Source organism: Polistes canadensis, unplaced genomic scaffold (genome assembly GCF_001313835.1).
Source record: "Polistes canadensis isolate GaletaPanama2010 unplaced genomic scaffold, ASM131383v1 scaffold_70, whole genome shotgun sequence".
NCBI lineage: Eukaryota > Metazoa > Arthropoda > Insecta > Hymenoptera > Vespidae > Polistes > Polistes canadensis.
In genome coordinates, this window is record NW_014569617.1 from 504,778 (window position 1) to 521,775 (window position 16,998).

The 16,998-nt window shown below is 34.0% G+C and overlaps 1 protein-coding gene across 4 annotated transcripts in view; it reads right to left on the reverse strand.

Moving 5' to 3' along the window:
* The window catches only part of LOC106786250 (protein bicaudal C), a 28,278-nt gene that overhangs the window by 5,313 nt on the left and 5,967 nt on the right, over positions 1-16,998 (reverse strand). Inside the window, exons 1-3 of one of the 4 annotated variants that reach the window (XM_014747419.1) lie at positions 7,897-8,997; positions 7,571-7,640; positions 724-803 (exon numbers count right to left, since the gene is read on the reverse strand). In XM_014747419.1, the coding sequence (XP_014602905.1) occupies positions 724-803; positions 7,571-7,640; positions 7,897-7,905 (159 nt within the window). In that variant the 5' untranslated portion in view covers positions 7,906-8,997. Of the gene's footprint in view, positions 1-723; positions 804-7,570; positions 7,641-7,886; positions 8,998-16,998 lie in introns of those variants that run through there. The other 3 variants (XM_014747420.1, XM_014747421.1, XM_014747418.1) reach the window with 3 other exon arrangements.

Genomic DNA, 16,998 nt, shown 5'->3' on the forward strand with positions numbered 1-16,998 from the left:
AACCATGGAAGCGTGATAGAAAACGAGTGCGATCTTGTAAAAATTCGAAGACGAAAAACAATTTATTTGACTTGGCCAGTTATCTTTCTTTCTTCGAATTAACAACACATTAAGGAAAACGTTAAGTAGCAATAAAGCGTATTTAAATGCTCATTAAGTGTCCGTATAATATCAATTAGAACGAGGTGTTTTTAACGAGTACCTATTGATAATATGCGCCAACTAAACGAAAAAATGTGGCAGGGAACTTTTGTTAATTCGAATGAAACTAATTGGGTGCATCGAATTGAGCTTAGGGGGTTCAATTAATTACGAATAATTTAGAATGAAAAAAACAAATGAAAGAAAAAACGTACGTGTGTGCGCGCTCGAACGCTTGCAAAAGGTATACTTAACGAGAACGATAATAAAAATGAAAGATAATTGATCGTATTCTTATAAAAAGATAAGAAGAATTTGTATAAAACTTTGATCGATCGAAGGAAACCTAAGCTCAATGAGTTGATGATCGTTGTACATATATACTTTTTCAATATTATTCAAAGAAAAGTCAAAGCTCGAGAGTCATTTGAAATTGATCGATTGATCGATCGATCTTCCTAATCTTCCACGTGTTCGATCTTTCTTTAGATAAAGCATTAAAAAACTTTTCCATTGTTATTATACATTTTAATTTTCCTTTTTTCTTATTTGTCTAAAAGTTTGAAAGTAAATTACACTCACCCTCGTGTCTAGAATCTCCATTATCTTTTCCTTAGCTGTTCGTACGTCATCTGCACGACCTGCGACCTTTATGTGCGGATCTGCGAGACAAAAAAAATATACATTCGAGAATGAGAGATAGGTTACATAAAACGATTTGAGCAAATATTTTGGTAATATCTGATTTATCCAAAATATTGCTCGATAATAGATATATTAACAATAACAATAAAGAAAATAAGAAAGATTGATGAATCGCGTGGCATTTAAAGATATAAAAATCAAGGTAAAACAGTTTGGAAATAATGCGGATGTTCGGATCGAAGAAAAGAAAAAAAAAGAAAAGAAGATAAAATGGAGAAGGAAGCTGCTACTTTGGCATTAGTATTCCCTTCTCGGCACTTTATATGGGCGTTCGATCGCGAAACGCGTTCTAAAACATGCTGACGTGTCATTGGAGAAGCACAATGACTGCGACTCGCTTACCATCACTGATTTCATCGTAAAATATACATACATATTCATTGATATTCGGGAGACATCCAATAGCACAAACTTATCTTCCGTGATCCTTCTTTGAAAATATTATCAGTAGAACACCTACGAATCCTTCGGTTCTTTATTTGGAAAACTTATTTTTATTCGAGACACGTGAGATAGAATCTTTTTTTTGTTTTTTTATCGAGGAAGGAAATAGTCATTGCATTCAATAGAATAATTTGATTAATTTATCATTTAAATATATTCTGTAATTTAAAACACGATAGAGCAGTACTAATAATAAGATTGAAAATTTAACTAGAAATGATAATCAAAATATATTGGCAAATAACATGTACCTTAAAAGTACAATAATATTATCGTATTGCATGATAATATTATCAAATGAAATAAAATGTTGTAATCGTAGATTATAATTAGCAAACGAGAGAGAAACCTCCTGACGATTAATCTAAACGAACCGATCCACCAATTCCAACTAGAAAGATTCTTATTACAAAAAAATAAAGATCGTATCGATTTACGATCGACGACCGCCCGCGGAGACAATAAAATGCAAAGTTGTGTTCGTTCGTACGATGCTTATGCATCGATTATGATACCCACTTGGCTTAATGTCCTTTTCATTCTGTCGGCCGAGTTTCTCTTTATACGTAACACCTTGTTGATATCTCTCCGATTAGACATTATCATAAAAATGAAATGATAATAATAATAATGATGAAAAATGATGAATCATCGGAACAAAAATGATGACATTAAAAAAACGCAAGAAAAGAAATTTAACTTGGAGACAATAATTGTAAGAATAAACGATTTGAATATTCTCGTAAGGGAATTGATGGAAAAAAAAAAAATATACACGCGCACAAGCATGATGTATAAACCGGTGTCTGTCTAGCTACGGTGTACTATTTCGCGAACGTCGAGAGCATGGTAAACGGAATTTTTCGAGAAGGTCGGTGCCTCGCGATCCTCTCTAAGAATAGTTGGGTGTATACACTGACACACCGCAAGAAAGATAGAAACGAGAAAGAGACAGAGAGAGAGAGAAACGTTGCTAAGAGCAAGGAAAGTCTGCTACGTTGAAACGTTGACCTAAAAATAACTTCTGACCGAATATGCAAACGACCTTCGGTTATCGTGATCACACTATAAAACGATCTTGATCTCCCCGCTGGATCACATTTCTCTCAGCAATGACACCAAAAATACTAAACGAATTGTAACACACTTGATTCGATTCTCGATTATATGAATACGGTCAAAGGTCAAAGCCCTTTTAACTTCGATTTTATTTATATTTATTCGATTTATTATTTCGCGTTGATGCAAAAAGAAAAAAAAATATATATATAAAACCATATAAAAGATCGATAAGAGATTGACCACGTTTTATTTTTGATAATTAACGCGATATTTTTTTGTCGAGTATTATCGGAAAGACTGTTTCTTTTTATCTTGCATGTTTTTTTCTTTTTTAATCCTTTACGTACAAGTCGTTGCAAAAGCATAGCAACACACGCGTCGATCCGATTGTATATCTTTGGCACGAAAAGTGTGATACGGTGTCAACGTGATGCTGCTCTCGTTAATGTATGAATTTTGTCTATCTTTGAAAAAAAAAAAAAATAAAATAAAATATTTCAAAGAGTTACGCAGAAAACAAACAAAGATTTTCTAATCGCATCGCCGTTTCCTGTAGATCCCTGAACCGAGCGAATGAACTTATCCGCTAATTAAACAAAGTTCTAATTAAGTTCTAATCGTCATATCCCACTCCTTTCTCCTTTCTCCATTGGAACTTTCGAGAATCAGATAAGACCAGATTTTAATCGATTCGACGTGCCCTATCGAGATTATCGATCTGGAAACTTAACGATTAGTTTTATTCCCCCTGGAAAGGAGAAAACGAAGAATCGGCTACTTGAATATAAATACATACATACACCGAATTATCGAATGTATTATTGATGCCATTTCATCGAACGAACGAGATAAGCCGAACCCCATGACATTTTCAAACGAGGAGCCTGTTCATTTTTCGTATGACTTATCTATCTTTCGTAACACGCATTCGTTGTATGTTAAGAAGAAAAGGAAAAAAATAATTATGCGCGAGCCTAATTAAGAACAAAACTGCAAAAGAAAAAGAAAATACGAACGAATAGAGAAAGAAGAAAAATAGAATGTAATTTTTTGTAATGTCTCAAAAATTCGACAGGTATGGTAAACGAATCGATTAATATGTGTAAAACTTATGTACACACAAGTTTCAAGGAAAAAAAAACTTCGATCGAACTATACCTCGTTTCATAATTAATGCCGTACGATATACAACGAGATAATTACAGCTAAATTATCACGAGAAACGCACGTACGTATTATTATACATTTGCATTTCTTTTTTTTTTATATATATAACGGAAAGAAAAAATATAAGAAGATAAGAAAAAAAAAAAGAAAGAAATCTAGAATGATCTCGAAGATAATTGTAAAGTATAATTTATTTATTTCCGTCCTGGTATCGAGTATCGTACGTTTCCGATTTCAATTTATTTTATCGATCTTCCTCGAAACTTTCTTCTTATCTTTTTAATTAAAAAAAAAAAAAAAAAAAAAAAAAAAAAATTGATTTGGAAATTCTTATCTTTTTAATTAAAAAAAAAAAAAAAAAAAAAGAAAAAATTCTCTTCTTTTTTAATTATTAGATAAAAGGAAATAATTATTGTCTGATATTGGAACGATCAAACAAAATAACCTAATCAGATATCCCATTTGTGTTTCTTATCCTTGCAGAAATTTCATAACGGTTTAATTATACATAAATTGGGCAATTGGAATGAGAATATTTAAAAAGAAAAAGAAAAAGAAATAAAGATATGGAGATGATAGAGATGCACTAGTGCAGAGACGTATAAAATGGTGTGAGACTAACGGTTACTACAAGATACACACAAAAGGAACGCGAACAGTCGTTCTATTTTACGACTTGAAATCAGCTCGCTCGGCTTACGTGACCCGGAGAGTAAAAGAAGCGTACTTTAGAAGAGATCGCGAACGGAATTTTACAAGGCACTATTTACTAATTAACGTCGTAATTTAATCGTCACAATTATTGCTACGTCAACACTAACTCGAACAACCCAGGCCCCGCTCGTGTCCCACTTTACCAAATACGCTTCTGACGAATCTTCTTCTTCTTCTCTTTCTATCTGTCCATCATCTATCTATGCATGATTAGATAAAGATTCGAGAAAGGAAAACAACAACAAAAAAGAGGGAAAATAATAATTCCTATCATGAATGTGAACTTTGATTATTATTTCAATATGGTTTTGTCACAGAGGATTGAAAAACGAAACATTACGAGATAAATCTCCTCCGTTTGTCGTGTTCATCATCATCATCTTGACACCGATTACGCGAACTCTCTCGTGTTTCATACCTCGCGTCATTTCATATTATGATATCCAACGTTATGGGATTCGATGCATACGTGCGTGCACGCACACGTGGAGATAATCTATGTTTAACGTTTAGCAATATGATTTATTTACCGATTTCGAAAAAAGAAAAACACTTTATCGCGTGTCTCGTTTATTAAGAAATTAAATTTGTTTAAATATTTCAACGGTGAGCTATTAAAGATTATAGAAAGAGAAGATGATGATATTTCGGTACTTCGCGGTGGCTCGTGGTGTCTCATTGCCAGTGGAGGTCGGCTACGCTAGAGAGAGCCCACTCCTACCTAAGTGTATGCGTGTCTATGTATAATCGAGTATACGTAAGGGAGAAAGAGAGAAAGGATGAGAAACGAGAAGAAGGAAAGAGAGAGAGAGAGAGAGAGAGGAAAGATGCAACAGCTGTTTAGGTCACGAGGAAGAAGGGATGATTCACCGAAAAGTTTCCACCAGAGTAGAGTGCGATGAACACCGTACGTTTTGTACCCCCTCTCCCATTGCCGAGGAAGAAACGGAAGGACAAAGAAATATATATATATATATATATATATATATATATATATATATATATATATATATATATGTGTGTGTAGGAGAGAAAAAGAGGTAAGCTACCATATACTTTTATTGAACGTTCGAGCAAGAAGAAGATAAGCAAACGTAAAAGATTTATCTCCATGGAAAGGAAGAAGAAGAAGAAGACAGCTAGTATGTTACCCGAGTAAACGAGCATATAACAAGAAAAACATTCTAAATTAACAAAATATAATTATAGCGAATCTTCTTTGAACAATTTAATATAGGAATAGGAAAAATAAGAGCAAAATAAACGAGATAAAATGGATGATAAGAAATATGAAAAAGAGAGAGAAAAAAAAAATAGAAAAGTGAATTATGTTTCATCTAAACACTCTTCCTAATTGATTTCTAAGTGATAAACAAGTGTAGAACGAACCACTGAAAGGAATAATTGCGTACTCGGAAATCAGACGAGAGAGTATATTTGGACTGCTTGAATTTTCGCTACGATGCCTTTAAAATCTCGCCTCGGCATGGCTGACACGCGCCGTTGCACGAACGACTCGTTTCGTAATCACTTTCGATTAATAGGTGCGCTCTAATTAATCCCTGGTCTTCGAGAACGTGCGGTTACAAACGCCGCGCGTTCAAACAGACTGTACTTATGAGCATGCATGCATGCATGCATACATTCGTGTACGTGCTATGTATTATTACGTACCTATCTATGTATGCGCATATGTATATATATATGCATATATGTATGTATGCGGAAGAAGAAAATAAAAAAAATGTATTCGACAGTTTTGCCCGTTCCGTACGATCGATCACGTTCATGCGCACATATTACGTGCGTAAAGAGAAATTTCGTTTCGTTTCGTTTCGATGAGACGATTCTTTTTATCTGTTTATCAAATGTTTATTTCATCCGCGCATCATCACCACATATGTATAATATATATTAATTTACGTGTATACGTTTCTGTTTTATTTTTATTTTTTTTCACGAAATTCGTGCAACTCGTCGTGACGTCGATAACGAAAAAGAAGAAAAAAAAAACAAAAAAATAACAGTAAGCAAACAATATATGTGTAACTATTTCGATAACAATGAAAATAATTGGCGCAAACACTCGATTAAATTCTTAAATCCCGTTAGCGTCAATCATAGTCTATTTTTAACAATTAATCCAATATATGGAAGTCGCGTGATGAAATCCTAGGATGAAAAATAATCTATTTCAATTCCGTTTCTCTCTCTCTCTCTCTCTTTTTATAGTTTCTTATCTCTCTTCATATGACGATAGAGTAACGTTATCATAGAAGAGAGAGAGAGAGAGAGAGAGAAAGAGAGGATTAACTCCAATACAATGAAATTATATAAAATTCGTTCTATAAAGATCGATTCTACACGTAAGGAAGTAACTAATTGAATGAATGATATCGTGCTTATCTTCCTTTGGTCTAGGCGATAGGTAGACGAATCATCATCGTGCTTGTAGGATACCGTAAACGGCGGTACTTTAAATAGATACATCGTAAGAAAATACGCGTGTGGATATATCAGCTGACGAGCAAGCAACTCTCTTGACGTAATCGCATGCGATATGTGTGTGTGTGTGTGTGTATGCCTGTGTGTATATATATATATATATAGGGAAATATCTATGCTGTTTGTAGGTGTACATTCACTACCGTATGTGCGGTCGATAAACGATAAACAACTTTCATGGAATATTAAAAATTGCTTTCTTCGATTTATGTGCGAGAACAAACAGCCATAAAACTATACTTTTATTCTTTTTTTAATTGTATTTCTATGAAATAAACGAAACATTATTCTATATAGTGTAATTAAAATAAAAAGATAAAAAGGAAAAATAATATTTTTTCGTATATTTGTGATAGGAAACACGTGCGCGGTGCATACGCGCGTATACGAAAAAAGAAATAATAAATATTTATAAAAAATCTGTCGAAAGAGTAGTTAATAAATATAGTTAAGTTAACGTAATTGAATTCGCTAAAATTTACACATTGATCGAGCACAATACAAATCCATTTGATACGACACTTGCATATTCACGCTGCTCGAGCATAATTTGACCAACTTCCTTCCGGTTTGATTACGTAAAGTTAGTAGAGAGAACTGAAGCATAAGGTGGCGATCAAAATCACCTCCGTTTCTCTTAACGGTCGTACGAATTTTTCAACGAATTATTCTATATACAGTTTTTATTTTCTACTTTGCGGTAGTGATCGGAATATCTCTTAAGGCTTGTACAATATATTAGTGTAAAAGAAACGGTTACTAGGTCGACGAGGAAGGAAGGAAGGAAGGAAGGAAGGAAGGAAGGAAGGAAGGAGAAAAGAAAAAATGTTACCTTTTTTCGATTTTGCACCGATTTTCAAACGCGAAGGCCACATCACGAAGGTATTCGTTTCCTCCATAACCTGAAACAGAAAGAAATAATCGATGAATGAATCGAATCTACGAGATCGAAATTGCGATACGCGCGATTAATTGGAAAAAAAGAAAAAACATAAATGTACGATGATACGACGAGTAAGAAGAAAAATAGGTATCCCGTTAAACGTAGAATTGTTCTTAATCGCGAAAGAGATAATGATACGATGAGTATATGAAACGTGTTATATCGATCGAAGTTTGCGATCATGATGATGCAATATGATATATACCAAGAATTACCACAGTCATTTTTGGAATATACGGCCTTGGTGTCCTCCGATCTTGCCGGCGTGTTGAAAATTCAGGAAAACGTGGGTGAAGAAAAGAAAGGAAAGAAACGTGCACTCGAATGAGTAAGAAGGAGAAAGAAGAAGAAGAAGAAGAAAAAAAAATGGGAAAAAAAGAAAAAAGAAAAAAAGAAAAAGATATTGGAAGGAAAGGAAAGCAACAAAATGGCTTATCCTCGAAGACTAATAAGATCCTTTCTCGTCCTGTCGCTTTGGTGATAGTAGTCTTGGCAAAGTAGAGGGGGAAGAGAGGTAGTAGAACGACACGTTGCAACCTCGTCGCAACTTTCACGATAACGATAACGAGACACCTCTCGGCAAAGAGCAGGGCTGGCTTTAACTAAGACTAAAACGAACAACACCGCAGAGAGCAACGCGCCGGCGGCTTTTACTTTCACCGCAGCGGATCCCCGCAGGACATCGCCAACTTAAAAACGTGCCTTGACGACTCGAAAAACTCGAATCTTTCGAGCACCGTTAGGTTCGTTGGATCTTGGACGAACGAATTATATCACTAAATACATACAAATCAATCTTGCTTGACTTAATTATACGAGTTTGTTCTTATTTTTTATCTTCCAATCCTTACAAGTTTAAAACAACTAATACACTACATTATATATATATTCCACTTTCTTCGGTTTCGATGGACGAACGTTCACTCGGTTAGATATAACTTGGAAAATATATTTGAAATATGAATAAAAAAGGAGAATCAGCTGATGATAATTTGATTAGTCTTACAATACTTAATTCTGCCTTGCACAATGTTGCACGATAATTTCTTGGATACCACTTTAACGCGACCGGCTCGCTGGCACGACTGACTGACTAACACAGGACAACATAACAGCTTGGCAAACTCACCGTCTCCCACTCGACCGATTCAAACCCCTACTCTACCTTTCCTATCCCTCTCTCTCTTTTACACACACACATCTACTTCATCGAAGCATCCAATACGAACCTCTTTCAAACGATCTTCGAGAACACGAACAATGAAAAGTTTAGCTTTTCTTCGGCATTGTGTAGAAATTTTCTTTCAACGATCAATGGAATGGAATGTTCCTTTTTTAAGAACTTACCTTACCTTATTGTTAGTCATCAAATTTTCTATTATGAATAGAAACTTAACGTTGACATAGTAGAAATGCAGACTATTCTATAAAAAATCTTTGTCTATAGATCCCAAATCCCAAGAAAACTTCAGCTATTCTATCTTATATGTAGTAGAAACTTTGTAGAAGAATTTTTTTCAAAAGGATGGCCAGACAATATTTCTTTCTATAATCTTAAACATTGAATTTCCATAGGCAAAAAGGTTCCACCTTTTTGTTTAAGTAGATAAATAATGAATAAAGAAAGTATTCGTACACGTTCTTTTTTCTTTTTTCTTTTTACCCATCAACTATGAAATATAAGTCCATCGTAAATTTGAATTTCAGAATGTATTATAAAAATTCGAAGAAACTGTAAAGAAAATTTCAAATGAAAGTATATTATATCTCCGAGTATTTTCTTAATCGTTTAATACTTTATGCTAATTAGACTATCTCGAAGGTGTTGCGACGGATTAAGATCTTGTTATATTCTTCACTCAACGTTGATTAATTTTGCAAAATTCGATGTGAGAGAATAATCGAATGGATATTTATTATTATTCTTTTCGCATGTGGTTTATAATGAGATTCTCTCTCTCTCTCTCGACGGAGAGAGGTTTCCGAAAAAGAAATTCATTCGATAAATTGGAAACTTTCATAAACAATAGAAACCACTCACCGAACGCGATTAGAAGAAGAAGAAAAAAATAAAAAAAATGTGATCTCCTGTCATCTCGATGATCCCGCGAGCAAAGGCAAGCTTATAATTTGACAAAAGGTAACTCTCGTTGGTTGTTTGTAATTATTTATCTTCCGATAGTCGAGCAAAACCGCCTTCTTATTTGTCCAGAGCGTTAGAAACTGCACCGGTTGATGGCGACGGTTAAAACGCGAAAGGCGTAATCAAAAGGACGAAAGGAATAAAATGTATCAGGCCGTGTGTTTTCACCGCGAGGAAAGTACTCGCGGATACGATTACATCAAGGTTATTAACGTCGACTTCCGCGTGTATCAAGCAATCGGGTTGTCGACCCGATGCACACCAACAATTTAAGGGAGTTCTTGGATTTCCAGAAGTCCAACCGAGTTACGACTCTTTAGAAAATCTAACTTTGATTTAGTAATTCTCAGATATCCCGGAATTCTCAAATCAAACTTTACGACCGAGACAATTTTACTAACTATAAAAACGATTGTTCGCTCGTTATTGTTCCGATAAACTACGACTGGAATAATATTGACCTCTTTTTTTCTTATTCTTTTTTCATTTCCAAGTAATTATCTAAATTTCTAATGCATCTAAGAAGAAAAATATTTTTCGGGAAGAATGCACTAACAATCCTGCGACGTTACGAAACGTCAAAGTTTCTCCCACCCTCCGTGCACAAAGCGCGGCGACGTGTCCCGAAAGCTTACGTAATTTCACATAAGTTATATAATTTCGGAGATATTTCTCAAATTTGTCCACGAGCCGAGGCAATCAGTCTAGAATCATAGCACGAAGGAAGCCTGCGCGCACGCAAAGGAAAAGTTCGAAGAACGCACCTTGTGAAACGTCCATGAGAAAGGGGACCGTCCAATAATACTTCGATGCTCAACGGTGTGATCCACTTTACCCTACTTCACCAAAATAACTTCCACCATGGCTCGGTTTTATCCAATCTCGAGGTTCGAAAAACAAACGGCGAAAAAACAACTAACATCAATTTATTTCATGCGTTCTATTTTCACGCATTCATCTCGAATACGAATAATTTCATAACGATTTCGGATCATGTAATTATCTCTTCTTATTTTTTCAATTTTTACATAACACTAATCCTTTTCCAATATCCTAACTTCGTGTTCCTATAATTTCTTATTTCTATAGTTAAACTCGTTAGACAGCTTTTATTTAGTTCGTTTTAATTACTTTCCCGAACACACATTTTCTGTTTTCCTTTTTATTCCCCTTTCTTTTCAGAGTTCTGACCACGGAAGTAAATTTTACTCTCTTTCTTTCTCTTCGTTTGCTTTTCTCCATTTCTCGCTTATTACCTCCACTAACCTCGTTTTAACCAGCATTGCCGTACTATCGCAAATCCCGTTTTTCAAGAACAAACGTGAAAGTTTATTGAAACGTTATTCGTAGCCAGGAAGGAAGGAGATTGTTACAACCAAGAAAACAGAGAGAGAGAGAGAGAGAGAGAGATAGAAAGAACAGGAGACACTTATAGTTCAAATTACTTTCGAATCTTTTATTTTTCTACCCTTCTTCCCCCTCCTTTTTTCAAACGTTATAAAAGATTGTTCTTTTGTATTATTTTCCTTCCAATTCTGTCCATTGCTATAACTAATTTCTCTTTTTCTTTTTCCCTTTTTTCTTTGTCCAGCTATTTACAGTCCGAAAATGAAAATGCCACGTCGAGGTAGACGAAACAAGCAAAGCTCAAATAAAGCTTAAAGACCAACGTTTCTCTTAAGCTAAAATTACAATAGTTGTACTAGGACAAGCAGTTGGTATTTCGGTGAAATAACATCGTCGAGTTTAAAGTCTTAGAAGCTCGGCAAATTTGTCTTTTGGTGAAGCCAAACAAAATTGTTGATCAAAGAGAGAACGTGTTATCGATGTTGTCTCGATAAAATAATATCTTGGTAACACAAATTATGTCATTTTATCCTTTTTCTTCTTCTTCTTCTTCTTCTTGAAGAGTCCAATGTTCTTATAATCCTCCATTCAATGTTCATAATATGTCTCGATAAGTGTTGCATAACATACTTATTATAATTAATAAAATATTTCATGATAAGTATTCAAATACTTTTGTGAATCACTGTATATGTTTTTCAACAAAACGAGCCATGTGCAAATGAAAACGACTCGACTGATTTATATTTGATAACTTATTCTCGATAGACATTTTTCTACATAAATTTAATACGTGCATGAGAAAATAAGCAAAATTGTTTTGTTAGATGACGTTTCCTTACCGGTTTCGTAGCGCGGAAATTTTTGTTGGAAATATACAGAAAATCGAACGATGGAACGTTACGTCAATGGAACAAGCTAATCGTATCGATATAACTTCTTTTTTTTTATTCCTTTTTCTTTCTTTATATCATTATTATTATTTTTTCTTCTTTCTTTCTTTCTTTCTTTTTGTAAACTCACGTCAAGTCGCACTTGAATTCTCTCGTAATTTATCGCGCGATAAATTCGGTGACGGAATGGACAAACGAAGTCGTTATATGCTTTTGCGAGAACGACGAACGAAGGAGGGAGGAGGAAGGGAAGAAGGGAGGAAGAGAGAGAGAGAGAGAGAGAGAGAGAGGAGTTAGACTCTTGATAAACTCGACAAGAAGATATCGACGGTGTTGTGCAATTTAAAATGTATCGTCAAACTTCTACTTGCTTGTCAAATACGTTTCGAAAAGAAAATCCTTAAGAAAGGAAAAATGAAAATATAATACGATCGAATAAGAAAAGCGAAAATAACATTTTTCGACGAGTTTTATCCTCGATAAGGAATAAAATATATATATACTTATTACTATTATCGATTTGACAATCAATGTATTTATCAGAATACATGTGTAAGTTAATAATCATAAAAATAATTTACAAATGTAAGTCATTAGAGATATTAAAAGACGTATTTATTAGCATACTTGAAATTTTTGGAATAATTTAAATCCAAATGTCAAAATATCTCAAAAGGAAAAAAAATATGACTTAAGATTAAACCATTTTCATAATCGTCGACTGATACGAATGTATAAGAATATATGCCTAAATATAAAAGTAGCATTCTATCAACTCTTTGGAAGTATCAGTAAAAAAAGGAAAAAAAAAAAAAAGAAAATAATATCTATCATGTGATAAATAAATTTACGATTACATCAGTATTTTCGAGTAATCGCACGTGACACGTATGTAAGTATATTCGCGAATCGATGCATGCGAATATTTTCTACTGAGAATTGATACATACGATCATGACTTTTATACTTTGTATCAGCGCATACATCTCTGTCGTTGCTTTTGCCGTCTAGACTGAAAGCGAGCATACCTAATTAATATTGGATTATGTTAAGCAGTCGAGATCTAACCTTTGTATTCGACGAAGAAGTTACGATCGATACGATCGTCGAAGAACGTCTTTTGAAGATTCCCTTTTACTAAATCACTCGAGACATTCTTTCAATGCTACATTTCTTTCGCAACTCCATAACATTGCATTTCGTTTTAATCTATATTAGCTAGAATAAATTATCGTTGATATATGTGATCGAACTATCGAATTAAAAGGCACACATTTTGTATTTATCATATATATTAATATTTCCAAGTATTATTTTCTGATATCATTTGAACGCGTTTCAAGCGGCAAAGTTTGAACCCATTATTTTGAGTTGCCGCATGAAATCATGCCAAGCGGTGACCGAGAGTAACCTCCTACAGTTGCAAAGGGTTAATATTTCGATTAGGGTCGTCCGTGTGTCTACCTTGAAATATGAATTTATTTAGTTTCTTTATTCATTAGAAAAATTTGAATAATTCAAAGTTCGATGTTACCCGCGACGCCGTTCGATATTTCAATTCTTACCCCTCCTTTTTGTTTTTTAATATAAAACTTTTTCTATCGTCGACATAAAAATGCATAACTTCGCGAAAGCTTTTTTTTAGCCATCCGGTTCGTTAAACAAAATAGAATAATATTGACGTTAGATCTAGAGCGTTTAGACTTTTTGGCCGTCGAAAGTAGGCGCCTGTCTGACACATCTTCCTCTCCAATGGAAATCACATTAGCTCGTTTAAAGCGGTACGCTTTTGAACTTACACTTCGTTTCCTTCGTTAAACGCGTACCTAGCACCGAGTTTTCTTCCTTTCGCGTAACTTCATTTTCGTCTTGGAAAACTACCTACAAAACTTACTTAGTATTTACATCTTACAATTAGATACTACGAGAGGAAGTATCCATCGAATACGCGAATTACCAAGGAAATCAGATTATTTTCACTCGTCGCAATAATATTCTAATTTCAATTTAAACAAAAAAAGAAAAAAAAAGAAGAAAAGTATTATCAAATAATCGACAAACTTTCGAAATGTGTAATGAAATACAATTGTGATCTTTCTTTCGATAAAGTTCTATGAGATAATGATGAATTTAAACGCGATTACAAGAACGAGATAAAAAGGGAAGTTTCATCTTTTGAAAATATTATAAAAAGATAATACTTATGTATAAAGATTAGAGAGAAACTACGTGCACAAGTGCCTCGTGCACGATTATAACTGTGGGTATCAGTAATTAGTTTTGAAAATAAGATCTAAAAGTAATCGTTCCTATCTTGCAACATACATATTACAATATATACATGTGTATATGATTGTTCTTAGCGCATATTTATTAATTTAGAAGTTATATGCTCGATGTCATAGATATATTAAAAATGACATTGACCTATTTGCTTATTATTACATTAAAAAAATATAAAATATATATATTTAGATTTTAGAACCCTTTCTCTCTCTCTCTCTCTCTCTCTTTAAACGGATTCAAATGAATACCATTTCGACAAGGGGGTCCGAATCTCTCCAGGTCTTTTTCGATATCGTCCTGGCCATGTGCCAGAGTCGAGTTATGCAGTGGAAAAATACTGCAAAAAACATATCAAGATGACACAAACCGTGGTTGAGTAGCCTTGAGAGGTACATGTAAATTATTTCAACGCAAAGACACGTGTGTTTGCGTGTCAATATCTTTATAAACACGTATGTTTTTTATTCGCTGATATATACAAAAAAGTAATCAACGATATTGCTAGCAAACGAGAAATTGGTGAAAGTTAGAGATCCTGTCGTTCGATAAAATATATATATGTATTTACATATATATTATTTGAATGCGTCAGCTATATCAATGTATCTTCTTATCGGTATTGCCGTGTAATACCGAATGATTACATAATGGAAATAAGTTTGAAATTAAAAACGAAATCAAACGAAGATAATAAGAGCTTACGGAACAAAGTCTTTAATTTTGGCATTAAGAGAGAGAAATTTCAAGTAGTTTTGTTAATTTGTTCAGATAATCGTATAGATAATTATTATACCTATCAGAAAGTTTATACATCGTCATTTAAAATGAACTCACACTTTTATCTTTCAAAAATACAAGCTATCGAAGATAAGATTAATATATCTTTTCTCTCTATCGTCAATTATTTATATTTATTGAAATAAAATGATGGAGACTGAGGAAATAAATCATTTGCGGAAGAATAATTCTAATTTTGTTGTGTCGTGTATATATTTGTGCGTCTATTAAATTGTACCATATATCGTAACACGATATTTAGGGCGATGTCGAATAAAAAATAAATAATTTCTCGTAAGAGAAGAGAAAGAGCAACAACAAATCAAATATTATGATTTATGATTCGTCAGATATTTACGTCCTACCACTTTCTCTCTCTCTCTCTCTCTCTCTCTCTTCCAAAAGAACGTGATTCTGCCTACATTTGGAGAATGTCATAAATTTTGACCAGTACTGAAATTTATAGGATGGAACGAACGGACACGCTCTCTTAGATAGAAAGAAAAGAGAGGAGGGGGTCGGGGGAAACACACAAGTTGTTTTTATGGAAGTGTCATCAAGTTGGCAAAGGATCTTTCAGTTCACCCACGCGACTTTAATGTTAGTGATTTTCACTCTAGAAACCTTACCTATTTAGTACTACTACTACTACAGAGTCATTTGATACGAGTTAAGATGATTGGGGGGAGTAGAGTCGGTAAAAGTTAGTTTAAAAGCGTGCAAGTGAAACCGTTGCATATGTATGTTGCAATGGAATCGGGTAAAGCCGCTCTATAAATAATCGAGCAGTGTATTTCCAGGGCCCCTTTTGCGCAACGCACCAACGATAAGGATAAGCGCGAACATTGCCTTCGAACTTGTCGAACAACGGATAACGATGCATTTGCTATGTTTTATTAGATTCCGCGTGTTAGAAAATTCATTGAAGGTAAAATGCCAAGCAACATTATTTTTCCATAAAACCGAAGAACCGATTTTTCAATTAATAGTCATCCAATTCGCGTTTCGAATCGTGTTTGAGATATATACATTTCTAATATATTTATATTTAACGAAAGATAAAAAATATTCTCTCCTTACGTAATATCTACCGATTAAATTCCTTTTGCTAGATCCGTTGTAAGAAGAGTCAGAAAGATAATGGATAAATATTTTGTCGAAACGAAGAAGAGAACGCAGCCTATAATGCCGAGAAAATATTTTTGTACGATGTACGCCGCGAGGAGGGTGGGAAGGAATATTTATGAGACGTTCCCGGTGATACGTTCCTCGTCCAAGTTTTAACGTTAAAAACATTTTGCGGTATATTTAAAACAAAGTAAAGAAACGTTTGAACGATTGAAATGATGGAAATACGAAGAGAGAGAGAGAGAGAGAGAGAGAGAGAGAGAAAGAGAAGATGATTTAATGTATCGAGATAATCTGATGAGTTAGAAACGTTAGAGGATGATAAGAGAAACGGATAAACACATTCTTATATCTAAAGTAAATAAATGAAATGAAATGAAATGTGAGCATAGGAAGCTAATAATAAAATAATATATAACGTTAGATAAGAAAGTGAAAAACAGAAATAAATTCGCGGAGGGGAATGGAAAGAAAATGGATAGAAAAGTTTGGCGAAATGATCATTTTCATAGAATTGAATTCCTCTAACACATCTTTTTCGAATCGTCTATTCGACTTATATGTATAACACGTGACTCCGTAAGCGTGTAAACGATCGAGTGCTGGCTTTTATCGACACGAGAAAGCCGAGTTTGAGAATTATTATCGGTCTCTCTTCGTAGTCGGGAGAACAAATATACAAAAATAGCCTTCTTAGTTCTCGCATAATCGCAAGGTCAGCAAAGAAGACAGCCTATATGTTT